The sequence below is a fragment of the Chanos chanos genome, chromosome 7 (genome assembly GCF_902362185.1).
Source record: "Chanos chanos chromosome 7, fChaCha1.1, whole genome shotgun sequence".
Taxonomy (NCBI): domain Eukaryota; kingdom Metazoa; phylum Chordata; class Actinopteri; order Gonorynchiformes; family Chanidae; genus Chanos; species Chanos chanos.
Window position 1 is genome coordinate 21,560,147 of NC_044501.1, and position 21,890 is coordinate 21,582,036.

Below are 21,890 nucleotides of genomic sequence, written 5' to 3' on the forward strand. Positions count from 1 at the left end.
AAACAAAGTAGGTTGACTTTCCCACACTGGGCTTCGTGTCACGACAGGCTTAAACCGCCGTATTCGTGTGCATCCCAAACGCCACATTCCATCAGCGTTGAGTGGGAAGTCATGTTATCTATCTTCAATTCAAAATAAATTCAGGAGAGAAAGAGAATGAGAACAGAAAGCAGGTGACCGAACTCATTACTTTTGTTGCTTTTGAGTCAAGAGTGTCGTTCAGTTCACGGTCATAAATTGCAGTCTGACAGCATCGTTCTCGACAGGCTTACCCGTGGGGTAGCTGATAGCTGTACTGCCCGAGGACTCTCGCTGTTTATCAGCATGGGAACCCAACAGACACATGGATTCATGTTCAGAGTCAGACTAGAGGTATACGTACAGTTGGGAAGCATCCGATGAGTACAAAATAGTTAAATAAATATTTTGACAAAAAGTACAGGAAGATAACTAACAACAAAAAATAAATTAATTAAAAAACCAAAAACAAAACAAGGTGATCTTTCCCCGCCACCCCCCCAGAAAAAAAAAAAAAAAGAAAGAAAATATATATATATATATAAAGGCAGCACTTTCATAGATATTAATAATTTTGATGATAAAGGAATTAATCTTAACTATTCAGTCTATTATATTTCAGTCTGTTGGTCTGAAGGTTTCTGAATACAACTCCTGACCCAGTGTTGCTTAAAAAAAAAAAAAATCACTTCCTTCAGAGGTGTTCCATGATTCATAAATTGTGCAACAGGGTCTTTTGGCCCTTAATTGTTATTTTATGTCCACCTTTAGGAGCTGACAGGAAGAAACTGTCCCCACTCTCCCCTGGGGAGTATAATTATAAACACCTGAAAGGATAACTTTAAGGAAATAAATAAATAAAAGAACAAAACTCCAACCAAAACTATGCTCCATTGTGACATGATACTGTACAGGTTACTGAGAGGCAGTCAGTCAGTGGTTGTTCCTTTTCTGATTCAGATTACTATGACTCACAATCAAACATGTGAGGTATTACAGTTATTTGTCATCTTATGAATTCATATGAATTACCTGCTTAAACTAAGTGGTGGTAGTAGTACCTGCCTGAACTGTGGTGGTAAGTAAACACAAGGGAAGGGAAGGAATGTTTGTATGTCAATGACTGTGTAAAAGCCCAGAGCTGTAAAATAGCACATGATCAAAGCTAACACACTAAGTCACCAGACAGCAGTCAACACACCTGACCCACTAAAGCCAAAACAAATAGGATGAGGACCAAGACACTGAGTCAGAATTAAGCTATACATGCGAGGAAGAAAAGCCTTAACACTAACTCATAACCAACAAACACCTGTCTGTGTGTGTATCCCTTTCCATCTGTCCATATATACACTTCACTGATTGGTCTGACTTCATATCATTCCAATTATCCCATCAAACCATACTTTTATGTCAGCCAACTTTGCAAATATACTAATATAGGGCACTCATTTGCCAAAAAGTATGGATCTTAGAAAGAACAGAATGGAGAACATAGTTTGGAATGGATCAGTTCACAGGTATTAGTAAAATACCTTATGTAAGGAGTAGGTCTTAGGAGGTATACAGAGATTTGGCACCTCCTGGTGTCAGCTTTGAGGGCCAGGGGCTTTTTTCCTTCTTACCCAGCTGCCTTTTGAAGGAACTGGCCAACCTCCAGTCTGTCACTGTGCAACCTAACACCAGTGTAGCCATGGAAACTGGTCCTGCAAACATTCACTGTTTGCTGGCCCCCAGTCAGATCTGTATGTATAACCTAACTCAAACTCCATTACCCAAAACAGAGAACCGAGTGTTTGTAACCCTGCACCCACAGGTTTCCTTACTCTACACAAGATCTCATAGGGCACCTTCTGAGAATGAAAAACTCCAATATGTATTTGAATGTCTTTGTATGTGTAAGTCTAAGCTTGGTTGACCTTACTGAAAAAGATTCAGTAAGGAAATGATTAACAAGGAATATGAAAACTAACCAATAACACAGATTAAGATTAAGAATGACTTTTTTAAAGCAAAATCTTTGAAAAGACACAACTGGCATTCTGAAAACACACACAGTGTGACTAGCTAAATCCCAGGTTACAGAATGATTTGATTACCATTAAAAATAAAGAGACAAAGACTGTTGTATTACGTTGTGAGGTATACATCAAGAGAAAACTTTTATTCGAGTTAAAAAGAGGAGCCCCCACTCATTACAGCATGATGATGCCAACAGGTGCAATATCTTTCCCATGATGCACTGAGAGTGAAGAGAGACAGAACCATTGCACCAAAATAAACAAAACAAAAAACAATAACAACAACAATAATAACAACAAAAAAACCAAAACAAACAAAAGAGAAAAAAAAGACAGAGTATGTGGGAGTTAGGACCTGGATCAAGATAGCCTCATAAATATTAAGCAAATCATAGAGAAAGACATATATAAATACAGAAGTCCTAGAAAATGACGGTGCAAAGAAAAAAAATCTGTTAAAGGTTCTATACTCTCAAGAATTCTGGGAAACCATGTTTATGTGTGTTCATTTATTCCCTGCAAGTGTGGGAAGAGGGGCTGTCCAATGGGAGGAGAAAAGACTGACAGAGAGAGAGAGGGAGAGAAGGAGAGAGAGAGAGAGAGAGAGAGAGAGAGAGAGAGAAAGAAACAGACAGAGAGAGAGAGAGAGAGAGAGAGAGAGAGAGAGAGACCGGATATCAGGTGAATGGCAATCCCTGATTGGCTCATTCTGTCAACAGAGTGCCCAGTTAGATGTCAGGATAGTAGGTAATGAAGGCAGAGACGACTGGACTCAGAGACCAGTGTCATTGTATGTGGGTCTAGGGAGCTTCAAGATACTCTGAGCATTTTCCTCCATTAGGGGACGCCATTTCACCTCGCCTGTCAGAAGAAGGTCGTCTCCATCAAGGGCATCAATGAACTGCATCTGTGAATGGTAACAGCAAGGCTAGATTAAGATTAGGATCAAATTAAGTTACAAAACTGCCTTACTGCAATTACTCATTTTGACTTTACATAGAATAGTGTATACTGTCTGATACTGAACAGTGCTATTCTTAGATTTGTATTCATGGGCACAGTATCACATGCAAAATAATTTACAATCAGAAACTGAGAGCCTAATATCACTCCTAAAGGAACATGTTATCTTAACTATGTTAAGACGCTTATTTTTGATCATCTTTATTTGTCTCACGCATGCTAAAAAGAATAAATTGTGGCAAAGTCTTGCAGCACCTAAACTGAAGCTGCCACCAGAGGGCAGTGTTACATTTTAATGCAGTTAGACCGCTCACCTGAGGATGTATGGTTGTAAGACGCGCGCACACACACACACACACACACACACACACACACTCAGTAAGTCGCATTCATACAAAAACACACTCTCTCTCACTCTCTGTCACACAGACACACACACACACAGGCTGTTATGTTTGATGTCACAAAGAACAATGAACACATCATTCAGCACACACAAAAAAATGAATCAGAAGGGCTCATGATAACTTTTTTCTCTGCGCTCTGTCGTCAGCTACCGCACCTGTGATTCCCAAACAGTGCTTTTCTTTTCCTCTCTCTCTCTCTCTCTCTCTCTCTCTTCTTCCTCCAAGTCACTCCCATCCTTTCCTCTCTCATTCACTGTGTGTTAATTTAACATTGGAAAATGTCGCAGTCACACTCTCCCCTCAAACCCCACCCCTAAGATGCTCAGTGAGTTGGGGTACACACACATGCACACACTCACACACACTCTCTCTCTCACATACTCACTCTCACACACGCAAGCACGCATGCACACACGCACACACGCACGCACACACACACACACACACAAAAAGTAAATTCCTGCCACCACTTGTAATAGGTTAGCACAGTTGGATGGAGTAACTGAGCACTGACAACTTGTGTGTGTTGGACAGCTATCTTAAGTCTCGAACACTCTGCACTCAAAGACAACAATGATTTATAAAATTTAACATATGTAGACAACCACAGATTACTAGTTGAGGACTACAGATTAGCATAGATTACCTCAAACCACCAGAATGGGGGGGATCAAACACTGTTCCCCAGAATATTTCCATATTTACAGATTTCCAAAATGCATCTGTACTGACTACCCCAGATGACTGGGGCATTTTGCTACAGACAAGTATTGTTCATTCCCATGTTCCCCACTCAGTCACCTCTATTAGCAGTATTCCTGGTCATACAGGTGAGTGAGTAGATAATGTGGGAATGAGTTCAGAGCCTCTCTCCTCTGTCCCTGGCTGTCGGTGTGAAACCACAGGCTCCATCCAAGGCCTCTCGGGCTGAAACGAGGTTTCATCAAAACCAAGCACACTGCCATTCCAAACTCTCTAACATAAACCTGTCCCTGCACTCCATGTTATCCACAACAGCCACCGACCTTGAAAATCTCTCAGGAGTAAGACAGGGAGGGAGGGATTTAAGAGAGATGCACTTATATGATTAAATTATACAGAAAAAAAAGAGTGTGTGAATATGAATACAAACAAAAGGGCCACTGGATAAACACAACGCAAAACTGAATGAACGGAGTACAGAGAGGGTTCGTAGAATGTTAGCATACTTGGCACTGTCACTCCTGAGAGGCAGGGTACATCTGTGTGTGTGTGTGTGTGTGTGTGTGTGTGTGTGTGTGGTGGGGAGGGGGGACGGCAAGACTGTTTGTCACAGTCTCTGGCATGGGAGGGAGTGTGTGGAGTGAGGTTAGTTTTGCCATGCTTCTTTAGGAAGGAGATGGGTGTGGTTGGGGATTGTAAGTGGAGAGCAGTTCACCATCCCAAAAAGACGCACACAATAACTACATGAATGTCTACATGTCTTTACGAATTGGGGAAAGTTTGAGCTGTGTCTGGGGGGGGGGTACACTTGAGAAGACCTGTGCTAGCTGACGTGAGGTGTGTGTGTGTGTGTGTGAGAAAGTGAGGGTGTGTTTAGATTGAGGTGTGAAGCTTGGGAATGGGTCATGGAAGGTGTGTAATGGGGGGGGGGGGGAATTTGTTTTTTAGGAGAGGGGTGTTGGCAGGGAAAGCCTTCCTGTAAAGTTTCAGAGAAGTGTGTGTGTGCGTGTGTGTGTTTAAAGCCAGGGAAAGGCTTCCTGCCCTGTGTCAGACACATGTGTGTGACCCAGTGGGAACAGAGTCGTACAGGTGTGTATTGGAATGCTCATGCTTCAGAGCTCAGCAGAAACACTGTGGGCAGGGTGGGCTTTCCTGGGACCCCTGTGTGTTTACACATATGTGTATGACTAAGTGTGTGGGTGTACCCAACGCAAATACATGCATATGTGTGGGGGTGTATGTTCCCCAACACATCAAAGCATTAACGAAAAAAGCCCTCGTCACAGAGGGGGCTTTAAACGTGTACTTTAAATACAATGGCGTTATAGGACTTGTAGCTGTGACAGTGTAAGAGCATGCCTGGCCTCTGATTGGCTATCTCTGGGACTGCTCTAGAGACCGCCAAATGGACAGAGAAAACTGACAAGTTTCAAATTAAGGCCAAAACAGGCCTTGCTCCTTTGCTATCACACCACAACTGCACTACGCTGTGTATTAGCAGAAACCCTCTAAGGAGTGTGTGTTTCTGCTTTATGTTCTCTATGCCTGAGCAGAGGTAGAAAACTGATAGTGGTGGAAGGGTGTGTGTCTTTTTACCATGCCTGCCTTGGTCAAAATCGACTGAGTGATCAGACATGTGAACCACCACAAAGTATGGCTAAATTTCATAGGATTATTTCTATTGTTAAAACATTTGTAATGTAGACCATGTGCACAGTCACACACACACACACACACACACACACACACACACACACACACACACACACACACAGAGCTCTTACCTGCTTGCGGACGTATTCTACCATAAGCTCCAGTTGCCTGGGATCCTCACACTGCCTGTTAAAAAGATTCCTCCAGAGAGCTGCAGCTAGCACACAGTCATCTGACAGGATTCCCTAAAACACACAACCAGCAATTAGAAACACAATTACACACACACACCAGGAATTAGAAACATACACTCAGTCATCTGACTCAAAAACAGAAAACAGAACCAGGAATCAGGCACAAACACACGCATGCGCGCACACACACACGCGCACACTCACAAACAGAGTGACACAAAGTATTACAGTGGGTACAAAGGGACTAAGAGATGAAACATTTGGTGATTTTTGGAATTTAATCGACTGACGTCCCTCAGAGAGAAATCTGAACACTCTCAGAGTGTCGTTGCAGTTACAAAATGTAGCTTTTGGTTGCATGTTACCTTTCTCAGCTAAGACAGACACACACACACACACACACACACACACACTTTACGCCTTGCTGTGAAGCTGGGGACAGGTGAGTCTCTTTAATTTGGGACATCACTCACCTCATCATAACCAAATATAGCTGCGTAAAAAGTCTCCGTCATCACCCTCATACTCTCCTTCCTGTGAACAGCATCGATCTAACAGAGAGAGAGAGAGAGAGAGAGAGAGAGAGAGAGAAAAACAGAGTGTGCATGACTTGACAGAGTGAAAAAGGATGGTCAGCACAAACACAGGGACTCAGCCTTCACAGGCCAGAGACTGGCTTGGTGATTTGTAAAGCAATTTCTGTGGTGATCTGGCACGGTCGAGCACTTTGTGCTGACAAAGTGTCACATGGCATTAATGATGAAACAGTGAGGGCAGGGGAAAAAAAAGAAACACAGGGTGAAGCAGAGGATTCCCTGGCAGACATCTGAACTCGGAGAGCTTGGTTCAGTTTTCTGGGCTCCATTCAGAAGAACTGTCTTGCCTCATAGACTCTGTCATTCCTTGTGAGAGAGCCCATGGAAAGCCTGAACACGTGGCTGTTTTCAGAGACAGGCCAAACGGCTGCCATCACATGTGCACCGCTCAGGATGCTGGATTAATCCACAGAGAGCAGAAACACAGAACTGATTCTAATCTAACAGTGGAACTCTCCTGTGAGGTATAAAATGCATCTTCCACCTGGCCAATCAAGAACCTTCCCGCAAAAAAACATGAGCAAAAACAGATATGTTTCATCAAGCTTATGTGCAAAAAGCACACACATGCACGGACAGACAGACGGACGCACGCACACGCTCAAACCCTCTGGTCCTCCTCTGATTCATTTTCAGAATTGATCTGTTTATGCAGAACTCTGATGTGCCGTCATCGGGCGGGTGAGAGGGCGTTTGCTGGGGCATCTGCTGGACACGCACCTGTGGATAATTACCTTCATATGGCAGTGTTTTCAAACTGCCGAGTCTCCCTTTTACGCTGACGCAGCTTTGCAAACGGAGCGCAGACATTCAATACGCCAGACCCTGTTCTCCAATCATGCACGAAAAAGAAAAAAAAAAGTTGAAAGAAAAAAAAAAACCAAAAAAAAAAAAACCCAGGGACGACAGAATCTTGCCCCCACCCCCCACTGCCCCCCTTCAGAGTCAGCGACATCTCAGTTTTCCGCTAATGCTAAAAAAACATCTCTACGCACACATCTACTACCTGTTGCGCCTCTGAGAGGCAACGCTTGGGGTCCAGGCAGGGTAAAGGAAGCGGTGGGGGGGATGACAAGTGTTTTCCTTCTTTGAGGATCATTAGGGTGAGGACCAAAAGCAGGCGGGGGCCAAACAGAGGCTCTCTTTTCAGCCGGTGTAACAGTACTCCAATGCTCTGGTAAGGGCGCCCTTACGTATCCGACACCGAGTATGATTACGGCAATCTGCAAAGAGCTGAAGGTCGTTTTTACGCTGTTAAATAATAACTGCCTCACCCGCAGAGAAAGAGAGGAACAGATTTCCCTCTTAAGCACTGACCTGGAAAAACTATAGACCTGCATAACAAGTCAAAGTCGAAATAGTGTCAAATCTTTCAAAAAACTGTTAATGATTCCTTCCCCCAACACCCCCCCCCCCTTCAAAAACATATGTATCTAATCTGATGCATACGATGGCGAACTGGTAGTGCTGGTGGTTTCACAACAGGATTTGCATACTATGCTGCTCTGAGAGCCAAGAAAAGTTCAGCTGCTCTCCTTGTAAAGTGACTTTATATGCATTTAACACAGACTCAGCGTTCAGGCTTCCTGTTAGTCAACGATGGATGTAATGTAAGGACAACACCCTACTGTACACTTGGCTCCAGTGTTCAGGGAGATCAGATTAAGAGCGAGCTGCAATGATTAGTTTTTCTTTAATGCTATATCATTTTACTTAACTAATTTTATATGTAAAACACATGAGGAATACACATGGGAGTTAAAACACAGAAATGATAAATCTATATTACCCACCAGATAATTACACAGAAGAGAACAGACGTATCTAACATAAACTGATCAATGGATGTGAACTAAAATACAAGTTGTTGACTTAAAAATATTCCAGTAGCTTTAAAGTCTGAAATCCCTGCTTTTCAGCTTTTTGTAGACAAACAGTGATGGTCAAAAGTGATGGTCATGTTTGTCACTCCCTCTGTTCCTATGGTTCCCGTTTCTATAGCGACCCCTCTTCCTCAAAAAGTCCTCGGTCTGGGCCAGCCGGTGTCCGGAGGGCAAAGTGAGCGGAGAAGTGGAAAATGAGGTCACCGGGCAGGTCGGCTGTTCTCGCTGAGCTCACAGGTCACGGAGGTCAAGAGTGTTTAAGGTAAGAGGAAATACAAACGCTTCTCGACGCAAACCAGCAGGCACCACACCCCGACTCCCCTCGCCTCTCACTCAAACCTGCGTCACACCAACGCACCCCTGGTCTTCGGCACCGAACGAAATGTCAGGAAAGAAAAAAAAAAATAAAAACTTCAGTGGGACCTGGATCGGGAGAGCAGGACAAGTGCCGTGGAGGACAGTTTTTCCACTTCAGACCCGTTTAAAGGCCTAGCCCCAGGAAAGAAAGGATGGCACAATCTCGCAGTGAAGTGACTTGTGTTAATGCAGGCTCAGCTTTCCACTACGTTTCCAAACCACTGCCTGTGTCCTGCTTTCTGCACAGCTCACTACAGCAGGTATAATACTGACTGGTATTATATACAAACACTACCGATGTCAGTGCCTACGGTGGCTGTAAAACACACACGTTCACACGTTTGCATTTGCTTCTATTTGTGTCAGGCTGCATTTTCCTGCATCATCTCAGGGTGGGCAGATGCATGTTTGATATGGAATGAGCAGGGACATAAATAAATCAAAGTAAAGAGCGAGATTAAATGGCACAACATTATTTATGTCTTAGTTGTGCAGAAACATTTTCAGAGTTACAGAACACAGAACTTTATATTTTCGTGTCAGGGATGGGAGGTTCTGCCGTGCGTTGGGAGTGTATTCACCATGTGTCTGCTAATGTGCTGATGTTCCGTGTCCCTCAGAGTTAAAGATCTGTGACTCACTCGACAACCAAATCATTCCACCAATGAGCTGGCAGCCACAGACACACACCTGCCTGTCCAGCTAAATTAAACTGATAATCATCTAGGAAATTCTCTCTGACTGAAACAAAAAACTCAAAAAAGAGGCCTTCAATAATAAAAACGCTGGGCTGAAAAAAAAGAGACTTTTGATTTATGGGTCTCTGTGTGAGTAGAGAGGTGACACTATGGAAAAAGCAGGAGTAGACGGTGACATGGGAAAGGGGTTGATTTCACACTGCCCCGCCCACGCTGTCATTTCCCCCTCCCCTTTCTCTGACACACAACCAGCCTGTAACACTCACTGTAAGGTAGACATATCACCAATACAGGATTTAAAAAGAAAAAAAAAAAAAAAAAACCAAAAGTATATAACGAAAACATCGCAATGTAGTATGTATGCATTCTATGGGGAAGCAGCAGAAGCTTTTTAGAGTTTTCGAATTGGAGACATTAAAAGTCTTTCATGTTGTTTCAACACAAACAGCATCACTCTGTCACTCTGCACATACAGACCCAGAAAAACCAAAACAAAATCACTTCTTCAGCTGGTTAAATCAATTCAAAATGTCTCGCTGTGGCCCATGTTGTCCTAACTTATTTTGTTAGTCTCCTCTTGGTGTTTTGGGCCAGTTCACCTAAACTTAGCTGGATTATACATGTAGCACTGGATAAATAAACATGCCTAGCCATTTTGAGTCAGTAAGGGCATTTGATCAGTTGTGAACCAATGGTGCATTTGTCCAATATATGTACAAAGTCAGTGATGAATATTAAACTGTACATACATAAAGACCACATGATGACACACTGAGTACAGCTATCAGACAGCAAATGAGAGCGAGAAAGACAGAGAGAGAGAGAGAGAAAGAGAAGGACAGAGAGCGAGAGAGAAAGAGAGAGAGAGAGAGAAAGAGAAGCAGGAGCAGTATGTTCTGTTTTCACAGCTGGGTTGGAGTCCGCCCCTGCCCATACTGACAGCAACCCCCCTAGAGTGGCTTCAACCAGCCTCTCTCACATACACACACACATATGCACATACATACACACACTGACTCTGTCTCTCTCAAACATACCTACATTGTCTGACCGTCTCTCACACTCGCTCTCTCAAACACACACACACACATACACTCTCCGACTGACTCAATCTTACACAAACACCCATTCTCTGACTTTCACGCACACAGACACACTCTGACCCTTACCCACAGACACACTCTGACTTTCTGACATACACACGGACGCTGCTTCTACATTAACCACATAGCAACATCTTATCCCAGTCGTCTGCTGAAAGCTAAGAGAAGACTTATATTCACACTTCTATTACACAAACAACAAAAAACCCTGAGCTACTAAAGAGAATAAGTGCTTTTCCCTGTAGAGTTCACATTCAGCAGGAATACTCCGCGCTGAAGACAGTGTACTGTAGTCATCAAAGGCATTTTTCTGTATGAAAACGACTCTGAAAGTGCCCCCTGTATCATATCATCCAGTCACACATGTTCCTCACAGCATCATGTGACCACGGCATTTTTACAGGACAGAGCCGACCTTGCTCTGATGTTTGCCAGGGCTCCTCTGAAGGGGGGTGGACTCCTCTGAAAGAGGGGGTGTGTTGGGATGCTTTTGCGGACAGGACTGACTCACCCCCATAATCTTGCTCCTCTGTTCAACGTCCTCCCACATGGAATGGACGATGTATCGGCACATGTACTTGCCCTCTCTGCCCTGCTGCCGCATCCGCACCAAACACATCCTGCAGGGAGAAAAGAGCAGAAAGCACGGTTCAGGCAGAGAGTACACGTTCGCACTGATACAAACAACCCTCATACAGACAGAAAACCCTTCAAACGGCCAATCCAAACGGTAACCTGAGATTAAAATAGCCCTGCCATCCTCCTTAGGGGTCAGGAGTGAGGAGAGCAGTGTATGTAGGACACAGAGACATGTTTAGAGAACTGGTGCTGATCCAGAGAGACCTTCAGGTCTTTAGTCAGCTCAGGATCACACTAAGCAAAAGATCAGGAAGTGGACCAGTGACTTTCCTAGAACTACTCTTCTCATCCTCTGTCTACACTCAGTGTTGGTATGAGGGTTAGGACTGAAAACCAACACAAGGAAAGCTCGTCGTATACAGCACGTATGTTCAGGTCATGGCTGGCCTAAAATGTGCTCTCAACATTTTTTTCCTTTTTTTCCCTTTTTGTTTCATATGCAAGTACACATATATGCATGTTGTTTATGCAAGTACATATCCATTCACACACACACAGATCTTGAGATCAGAAGAATGAATATTACCCTAATCCTTTTTAACTGAAAAGTACCGGTTGCTACAAGGGCTACCTGATACAACAACAAAAAAAAAATACAGCAAAACAATAAAAAACTCTTCTCTCAGTACTGAGAGAGTAACAGGTAATTCTTTGACTGTGTCTGCACGTTTCAGACCGAGGGGAAAGGGCTATTCCACTGCAAAGTCAGGAGATTATAAACAAAGTTTGAGAGTGAAAACAATTTTTAAAAAAAAAAAGTGTAAAACTTCTAAGGAAAAGGATAAGTGACCTGTAATCCCAAAAATAATTACCGGAAAAAAGCATTTCTCCTCATTCACTTAACTGTAACTGCATCAACCAAAGCTCAGAGCAACCAGTACTCTCAACACTACCCTGAAACCTGCTTCTACAGTACTCTGAACACTATCCTGAAACCTGCTTCTACAGTACTCTGAACACTACCCTGAAACCTGCTTCTACAGTACTCTACACTACCCTGAAACCTGCTTCTACAGTACTCTACACTACCCTGAAACCTTCTACAGTACTCTACACTACCCTGAAACCTTCTACAGTACTCTACACTACCCTGAAACCTGCTTCTACAGTACTCTACACTACCCTGAAACCTGCTTCTACAGTACTCTACACTACCCTGAAACCTTCTACAGTACTCTACACTACCCTGAAACCTTCTACAGTACTCTACACTACCCTGAAACCTGCTTCTACAGTACTCTACACTACCCTGAAACCTGCTTCTACAGTACTCTACACTACCCTGAAACCTGCTTCTACAGTACTCTGAACACTACCCTGAAACCTGCTTCTACAGTACTCTACACTACCCTGTGGCTGCACCTCCCTACACACAAAAAAAAAGGGGGGGGGGGGGGGGGGGCTGCTCTCCGCAGCAGAGTTTGATGGAAAGCAGGCCATGCTGTTTCCAGCCACGATCACACTTTGTTCTTGGACAAACGCAGTTGGTCATAGGAAAGCGGCAGTGGCGGGAAAGGTGCGGGTCGCTGGCTGTGCTTTTGATGAAGAACGGAGAGGCAGAGTAATTCATCACCCTCAAACCTGATGACATCACACACTGGCCCCATACACACACGCAGCACGCCAGTCACCTGTGTGTTAACATACACCTACACATTCAAACACAAACAGCATCAGCGTGCTCGTGATGAAAGACAAAAAGTATGAAAGAAAAACAAACAAAACAAGAAAAAAAAGCAGAGCAACCCTGTAACCCCTCCAGTCTCTTGACTGTTTTCACCATTCTCCCGTGTAAATCTGTTCAACTGATGCTACACTTTACTGTGCCATACTAAAAACAATTTAAGAGACATCCAAATCCAAGCACAAGCCTTTCCCACACGTTCAGGCTAACAGAGTGCTGTTAAAACAAAGAGTGTGTGTGTGTGTGTGTGTGTGCGTGCGTGTGTGTGAGTGTGTGTGTGTGTGTTTAAATGTTTACATTGAGGCTCAGAGTCAAAGAGCCCGTCGTGAGGCCTCTGTTCAGTCTGACAACTTCACTCAAAGGGCCACAGCCTGAGCAATGAGGACATTAGCACTTAGAGAGAACTCAATTTGTTTCCATCAAAGCCAATTCATGCTGGTTTATGGGAAAACAGGGCAGGCAGGACTTTTTTAGTACAACTGCAAAAAATGCAACAGCTCAGCAGCAAACTGACTGATTAATTGATAAGGTCTGATTCAGGTCTTTGCTGCATTTTCAGGCAAAATACACTCAGTGATCCACAAACCAGAGTGAATGTGTCATGTGGATGTCAATACAGAAAGACTGGAAACATCCTCCCACCATCAGAAACACTCACCAGACATGGAGCTGAGCCACCAAGAACCAGGAGTTGAGCGTGTCAGGAAGGGAGCACTCTGAAAGTGAGAGAGAGAGAAAGAGAGAGAGAGAGAGAGAGAGAGAGAGGTAGAGAGAGAGAGAGAGTGAAGGGAGACTTTAAACTCCAAACCAATGTAAACTTGGGCTCAATTTCCAAAACCACGTTTTAGTTTACACCTGTTTTTTCCCCCTCAGCTAAAGAAAACAACATGATCGGGCTGTAAAGAGGCACATAAATCTCTGAGATGGTGACGAAAAGGGTCCCTGTACGCTAATTTCAGCATTTCTGCCAAAGTGAGCAGCATTTGGGGGTTTGGGTCGTTTTCAAGGCAGAAAAAGAAGTATGCATGACATAAGGCTCGTAAGAGCATATTTACTGTCTGGGTCCAAAGACCCTGTCCCCCTCTGCAGTGTCGAAACTGTAAACAGAAAAACACCAGTCTCTTTTTCCCATTCAAACTCAGAGACGTCTCCATGACACAGGGTTCTAACTGTACTTACTTTCGAAAAATTCATCATAGTTGATTCTCTCCACACAGCACGTGTACATACGCAACGCAGCAATCTTAATTTTCTGCAAAAGAAGAGACAAATATGATTGGTATATGAGGTAAATGATGAATGGCATCTTTTGTTAATCATGTCACTCTTCACAACTGGGTTTTAATCTTAAAAGCCTGACAGTTCCAGCTAAAAAAACTGGGTTTCAGGCTTAAAAGCCTGATTGTTCTGGCTAGTCTGTACAATCACAATCAGATTTTCTTACCAATACCAAACCAAGAAAGTTAACTACAACTCAACATGACCTAACAAATTCTAAGTGTTCTACCAAAACCTGCCTTTCTGTGCTCTTCATGCAAAGACAGCTAAGGCAGGAATCAGTCAGTTGTCTATTCCAATCCAAAATATGCTCATCTCTCAAGAATGAGCCATACAGAACTCTTCCCACTCATAACTCGTAATGTGACTTCATTCCTTGCTTTATACACTGGACATGTTTTACCCATAACTCAAAATATGAACCTCTGTAAAAAATCACACGTAGTGATCCAGGGCCAGCTGCTGGCCCATGTGCCCGAGTGAAATTGGAGTTATGGATGGATCTCATTCGAAGTACTATGGGCCAATGTGTCTTGGCGCTGCCTTTGAAGGCCCAGACGCAGCTGTGAAGATGTGTAAGGTTAATACAAATTCTCCACAACGCCTCCAAAACCTACAAACCTGCATGCTGTCTATACATTTGCCCTGTTTGTGTCTCTTCTGACAATCAATCATGTTCCAGTGAATAAAATATGCTGAGGTCTTACACAGCTACTTCACGAATGGCCTCATCACTGAAGACTATGACTTTACAATGGATACAGCTTTTCCCTGGACGTTTGGTGAAAACAACATCAGACAGAGAACTCCTATAAATGCCATGCTAGGCTGCCTTTGATGGTTTATCAGTATTTACACTCATCTTTACTGGTCAGTGCCAAGACATGCATTGTCCTCATCAGTGAGGCAAGGCAAGCATAAAAAAAAAAGTTGGAAATACTTCGAAGTTGTTTTTCTGAGCGAGTCATTGATAGCAAAACCAAAAAGGAACCTTCTCTGGCATCGAAGGCGAAATCCACAAAACAGGTCTCTAAATTTAGAGACTTCTGGACATGTGATTCTGTAATATGGCTAACGCTTCCACTACTCTGAGCTGAACAAACACAGTAGTGGAACAGAGTGGGTTATCGAGTCCGTAGTGCCCATCAGAACTGGGTCAAACAGGTATTTACAGACACTTAATCTCTGGCTCCATACCAATTCCTTTAAATGGCTCCCCTTCACTGGACCTTGTTGAGACAACATATCTAATGGGACTAAATAAATCAGGGTAACTCAGGAAATCTCAGATAGATTCTGACTACACATTACTGCAGATTTCCATTGATGCAAAATGGAGGCTTTTAACAGCTTATTATTCTATCACTAATTATTTGATCAGAACTTAACACATTAAGTTAATCCTCAAACCAAAAAGATTGTGTTCTTGGGCAATAAGATTGTTCTAAAACATTCATAGATGTGTAGTAATTATTTACTTTACCACAACTGACAAAAGCAGGGTTGGTTGTTGGGCTTTTACTGAATGGTAAAAGCAACAATGCTCGTAAAAAGGCATGTCGTGGCAATGTTTACGAAAAAGGAACACTGTACCAAGTAAAGAGTACATTTAAGGGTATCAGGATGTGTCAATCAACCAAGTGGTAAAAATATGCACGCTATTGATGTGTAGCAGACGTGGATATTGCATATAGGGTTGTGCTGAGGAAGTGAAAGTGGAAATGTTCTTACCCATTTATTGTATTTGAGGGGTCCAGTGAATCCCATGGCCTCAATGAGTTTAGTGAAGGCGCCCACCTCCTCCTCGCTGGCCTGGGGAGTCTCTTTTACAGTGGACAGCTGAAAAAAGGACATTATAAACATGACACGCAGCTGTCCCAGAACACTAACATACCACTGACCTCTGATGACTTTCTTTCTCACATAGAGACAACCAAAACAATCAAGACTACATCTGACCCATATAGCATCACCAGAGTATACTCAGTATCTCCACATGGTAAATCCAGTTGAGTCAGTGTAACTTACACTATACAAGGTTATTCATTGGTTCAAAGAACATTTAACATTAAAATAAATGGAGTAAACTATCATTTGATCGTTGACCCAGCTACCAGCATATGAATTGAAGTCAGTATCAGTCATCTGTCACAAGCTCAAGGGCAATTTATTTAAAAAAAAAAAAAAAAAAACACACAAATATAGCCCACATACAGCACATAGGCTGCGTGTTGACAAACAGGTGTGTGACATACACACACTGATGCAAACACGTACGCACGCTGTTAAGTTCCCAGAAACATCTGCCTGACTTTAAAACAAGTCTAGTGCCGCTGTCTTACAGTGCAACAGGTCGATGTATTTTTAGACTGGTGCTGGATGACACATGGTGGATTCATTACTTGACAATGCCAAATCTGAACTAATGTTTACAGGAATCTTACAATAACAAAAACCTATGGGAAAACGTGAATGAAGAATCCATGTCAACAACATGGCCTGTGAGACTCATAAACTATAAAACTCTGGTTCAATATTTTTAAAAGAACAACAAAAAAGCTTTTTCTTAAAAACAAAATTTGCAAGAGAAAAGGGAATGAACAAAGGAAATGATTCTACAGACATTGAGATTTAATATGTAACTCAACCATTAATACTCCATATGCAAAAAATGAGCAAAGTCACTTTTTTTTTCCAAACAGGGATGTCTTAAGCAACCTAAGAGCTGCAGTCCACATCCGCAGCTGTCGTGTCCTCTACTGTTCTGTTGTGGCAAAATGAATGGCACGACATCATCGGTTTAGCGGGCTCTAAGTATGCCATCTTAGGTCAATGTTAATCAACCAATTTTATTATTGTAGAGGTATTTCCTTAAGAAGCTGTTTAGATTCAGCAATTTCTGTTTTAAAAGTACTGTCCTGTAGCAAATCGATCTTACGGTTTCCTAAACTAATGGCGTTTGATGCACATCACAGACTAGACCTCATTTGAATGAATAAGAAAATGTATCTCACACTAACGAGTCATCAGGAACGTCCCTTCAGCCTAGGCTGTGAGACAGCAACTGACAAGTCGTTCTACTCTGTAGCTCTGTTTCAAAAACTGTTTTCTCGTGACCCAAGACAGTTCATCACCGGTTTTTTATTTAAGTTGCAAGAAACCTAATACACAGAGGGTTTCTCCCACATTGGTCTGCTTCAGTCAATTTTTCGCAAACTCAGACTGATTCACCAAAATTTTCACGCATACATGAATGTTCCAGAAAACTCTCAGGAGGTGGTCTGAGGTCAAGTTGTTGTTCATAGTGTGGCTCTTCTGGGCATACTGTGATTAAAGCTCTCCTGGTTGGTTTGTTTTCAGAACCACTTTTGGCCCCCGTGAAGTAATGTGGTCTGAGTTCAAATGAGAGATGGCAGTGTGAATGGAAAGTGAACTGAGACCTCATCAGAATTTAAGTGTAACAGTAACAGATCTGACTCTTCTTTGAAATGGACAAAAAATGTGAATAGAAACCAGGTTATTTTTTTCTGTTTTTGTCAGTTCTTTGTTCACAGACAACAAAGAACAAAAGACTGAGTGTGGTCCTTTTTAAAGGGACAAATGGAAAAAAACGCTCAATCAAATACAAATCGAGACCTTCATTACAATAAAGGCTAAGACTCTGGGGTTAAGCATGAAAAATGTCTTGGAGGTGGACCAAGGCACACTGTGAAGAAAAGAGCTAAAATTCTTCAGGTTGAGAATAAAATATTACCTTCTATCATTAGCATGGATGTATTTATGAGTAAGCGCTTCATAAATAATAGCCTAAATCCTTGCACTTGGACAGTAACACTAAACGAACTCTTAATTCTGTCATTTTGTCAACGAACAGATTAAAAATCTCTTTTTCATAAGAGCCTTCCATATTACATCATTCCAAGGTTTATGAAAATTTGCCACATTGCTTGGCAATAAAGCAGCTTTTTACGGCGCCTGGAAATATTAGCATTATCAAAAGCAGTCAACAGCCCCTGTATGGCTTGTCAAGCAAGGAAAAGCCTGTGACATTTTCTCTCTTTACATTTTCCCCTAAACCCCACTGTAGGTTATTAGGGGGACTTTAAGAGGATATATCCCATCTAATCAAAGGCCTGACAGTATTGAAGAGCCAGATATTCAGTTAAATCCTAGATTTTCATATCTGAGCAGAATCTGAAGAATGTCCTGACTCTTAGGTTGGGCATGTGATTCTGGAGGCCAACTAGATCAGCAGGGCTTGACACACAAGTGAACTTAGAACAGCAAATGTTGTGCCATGTAACCAATCTACTAATGAATTTTGTACTTCATCAAACAGGAGTAGCACCAGTCAGTTCACAGCTCTTCATAAAACTGTCCAAATCACATTCATGTCTGATTGTCATTACTGTCAGACTCCCTCGGTTCAGTCATTTTATTTTCAAACGAGACTTCATTCAGCTAGCAGACTTTGATCCATACATATTGATTAGATATCCTCTTCTGTTTTCTCCTCTTATGTATGTATGTATATGTTCTCTCTGTTTTTGCGCAGGGTTTGATTGAAAAATGACAAAAGCAGCTCAAAGAAACAAAACAAAACTCTATTACTTAGTTTACTAGACTGATCTGTTGTCAGTTAAGTTATTTTCCTATAAATTTGAATCCTCCAGTCTCAGTGTCATGTTTATTGCATCACAGAAATATTCATCTGTAGGGAAACATTCAGAATCGCCCATTGAATCAATGTATAGTCTGAATTTAACTGTTATAAATAAAAATATGAGCATACATACATATTCCTATAAGTGAATTTCTTATATATAAGAGTAACATAAGACTAAGTACATTTCTATCATAACAGATTATATATATGAGATTTAAAATGAAGACATATTTTTTAACATAACAGAATACAGATATTGCCGAAATGTTGAAGTATTTAGACTAGTGTGGTGTAGTTTTATGTTATGTATGTTAAACTCATTGTTCTAAATGTTCAGACCAGACAGTTTTCAAAATAGCCTATTTACAAAAACGAAGTTTATCAAGTATATAAAACCATACACAAAAGTCAATTTAACACAAATATCATTCCTCTAAGTCAAATTAATTCCTTCTGAATTTTTGAATTTTCAATATATATGCATCATGACCATTTTTGGTGTCCTTTCACAAAAACAACCTTTTCACATTTACAATGCTGAACAAAGCCAAAGTCAAAACTGGGGCATAAATCCTTCTTTAAATAAATAAATTTAAAAAAAGGAACAGACCAAGTGGAATGGTACGTACAGGTCTTGTGCTATGAAGTGTTCGGCTTTGTGTCCGAGTGGGGCTTACTGCCTGTTCCATACGACATGCCACCAAAGCTTTGGCAAAGCAAGCATCTTGTTCAACTGCCTGTGAGGGAAACAAAATTTATGCTCACATTTTATTTGGTTGGACTTTTATGGCTGCCAGCTTTCAGCTTAGCGTAGGACAAAAAAACAAAAATAGAGAAGATGCTTAGATTTCCTTAAATCGATAGAATGTATAAAAAGACACATAACCCACTGCATCACAAATTTAAAACACTCAAAACAATGCTCAACATAAAATATACAGAACACAGGTATTATTTCTCAAAAAATAAAATAGTATTACAAGTCAACATTTCTATATTCATTATAACTGACGTAATTCCCCAGTAATAACAGAAAAAATCAGTTCTTGCGTCTTCATATTATTGTAAGTCTAAGCTAAGGACATTGCATTCCTCTTAGATAACTTACAGAGAACGTAAATCTTTGTGTTTTCCACAGAGCTGAGGCCTACTATTTATGCATACTTAAACACAACAGAAAGGCTACTCTTTGTATTCGAAGTGACAAATTCTGAAAAATTCTTAAAAAAAAAAAAACGCTTCAACTTCACTGCGTCTGACAGCAACTGATAGGTTGATCTAGCCTGTTTCATGGCAGTGTCCTGAAATCACAATCGATTGTCCAGATTATATTATCCTCTGATCTTTATATACTCCAAAATAATGTGACAAAACCTAGCTAGCATGTGCATTTTCACACTCATTATAATGTTTACCTATACAAGGGATTAGCAACCACGATTATAGCTAATTAAGTGATATTATTAGCTCGCTAGCAGTTGCGGACAGACTCTGATAAATTACCTTTCCGAGAGTGGCCCTGGATGCTGAAACGCTAAGAATGTTTCTGACGGCGGACTGCAAGGGTCGCCGATACATGATTCCGCCCGAAGTCACAATAACCGACTATTGCAACCCTACAGCGGCAATCAGTAATTGTTTCCCCAATTAATTGAACACGTTTTGTAACACTGTTGCTGCTCCACCTCCTCTCCTACAATGTCAAAGGAATCTGTCCTACCGCATAAACTGTCCGTTTAGAAAATGGATTCCGTTTACAGATTCCGCTTGTGGATTAGTTCCCCCAATACAATATTTAACACGCGCGTGCGCGCACACACGCACACACACGTAGCGAGAGAGAGAAGGACAGAGAGAGAGAGAGAGAGAGAGAGAGAGAGAGAGAGAAATTTGATTGTTTATGTGTTTATTTATTTCATTTAGCATTACGTTTGCAAAAAGGAAGAGCACGTTAAGAGCAGGAACTCACCTTGCAGTTCTCTCCATTCTACTGACATGCATTCTAATGTTAAATTCTAACGTAAATTCTAACGTAAATCTTTAAAAAGAGAGATGTTAATCCATTTTGGACCAAAAGTCACATTAAGTTGTTCGTGGATCGTAGCATTTATTTTTTACAATCAGTCTTAATGGCTTTTGGAAAATGATCCTGGATGGGAAAATATGTCTTTGTTTATTTGACCAAATACCATTCTTACGTGAAAGCTGGATAAGAGTTGCGAGGTTAGTTCTGTATAATTAAACTATTATTGTGAACTAGACTTACATAATATTTACCGTTTGTCTCTTGACGCAACAGTGCCGTTCAGAGCAGAGGGATATTAAAAGTCAATCATAAAGAGGGCCTACTACCACTAATCAAGCGTGGGATAGAACCAGCAGCGTCCCTGTGCCAGGAATAACCACCAAAATGAAAAAAACAAAACAAAACATCTTAAACATTTTCTGTAAATGAAATTTGATAAAACACTTTATCAAGATCCGTTTCATGTTCCAAGTATTTTAGTTTTGATTTAAGACTGCCGGCGATCATCAATCAAACAGTAACCCGACAATTATTTCAATCAAATGCTCCAGCATTACTCGTTATCCCGTGCTGCTCTGTGTTTTAGATGCTGTCTATTTTTTTCACCTCACTCCCCCATTTATCACCTCTCGCTATGCGTTTTACATAAAGCCAGAACGGACCCTCAGAGTTCACATGATAGACCAATTGCACCATTTCCGCCAAATCATGAAAAGCATGCACATTAACACTGTGAACTCAATTTGAGTGAGAGGATGGAAGATTTATCTATTAATAAGCAAATAAGTGAAGTACAGTTTTTCAGAGCACACTGAGAACTATGACTAAATAGAAAAAAAATCAAAAAACATTTAAATGCTCTTGACTCCTATTATTAGTATTTGCAGTAGAACCACAATCACAGTTTTTAGTTTTGTCTGTGAACTAAAAGAGCCAACACTACTTTTAAAATAATAGATAAAATAATAATAAATCTTTTCTGATATTTGTACATTGCGTATA

At 41.5% G+C, this 21,890-nt stretch overlaps 1 protein-coding gene across 1 annotated transcript; it reads right to left on the minus strand.

Moving 5' to 3' along the window:
* Positions 1-2,631: 2,631 nt before the first annotated feature.
* Positions 2,632-20,535, minus strand: uqcc1 (ubiquinol-cytochrome c reductase complex assembly factor 1). The gene is made up of 9 exons (XM_030780494.1): positions 20,366-20,535; positions 19,492-19,599; positions 15,928-16,035; positions 14,098-14,170; positions 13,577-13,634; positions 11,107-11,215; positions 6,432-6,509; positions 5,896-6,009; positions 2,632-2,946 (listed from the first exon to the last, which is right to left on the minus strand). Exons 1-9 carry the CDS (start codon positions 20,438-20,440, stop codon positions 2,812-2,814), a joined length of 858 nt encoding a protein of 285 aa, XP_030636354.1. The 5' UTR covers positions 20,441-20,535; the 3' UTR covers positions 2,632-2,811.
* Positions 20,536-21,890: the final 1,355 nt, after the last annotated feature.

Coding starts and splice junctions, on each gene's coding strand:
- uqcc1 (XM_030780494.1), bottom strand. CDS start 20,440: ATGTATCGGCGACCCTTGCAGTCCGCCGTCAGAAACATTCTTAGCGTT. Junction 11,216..13,576: donor GTGGCTCAGCTCCATGTCTG/GTGAGTGTTTCT, acceptor TTCTCCCTGCAG/GATGTGTTTGGTGCGGATGC. Junction 2,947..5,895: donor TAGAATACGTCCGCAAGCAG/GTAAGAGCTCTG, acceptor TACCATTCACAG/ATGCAGTTCATTGATGCCCT.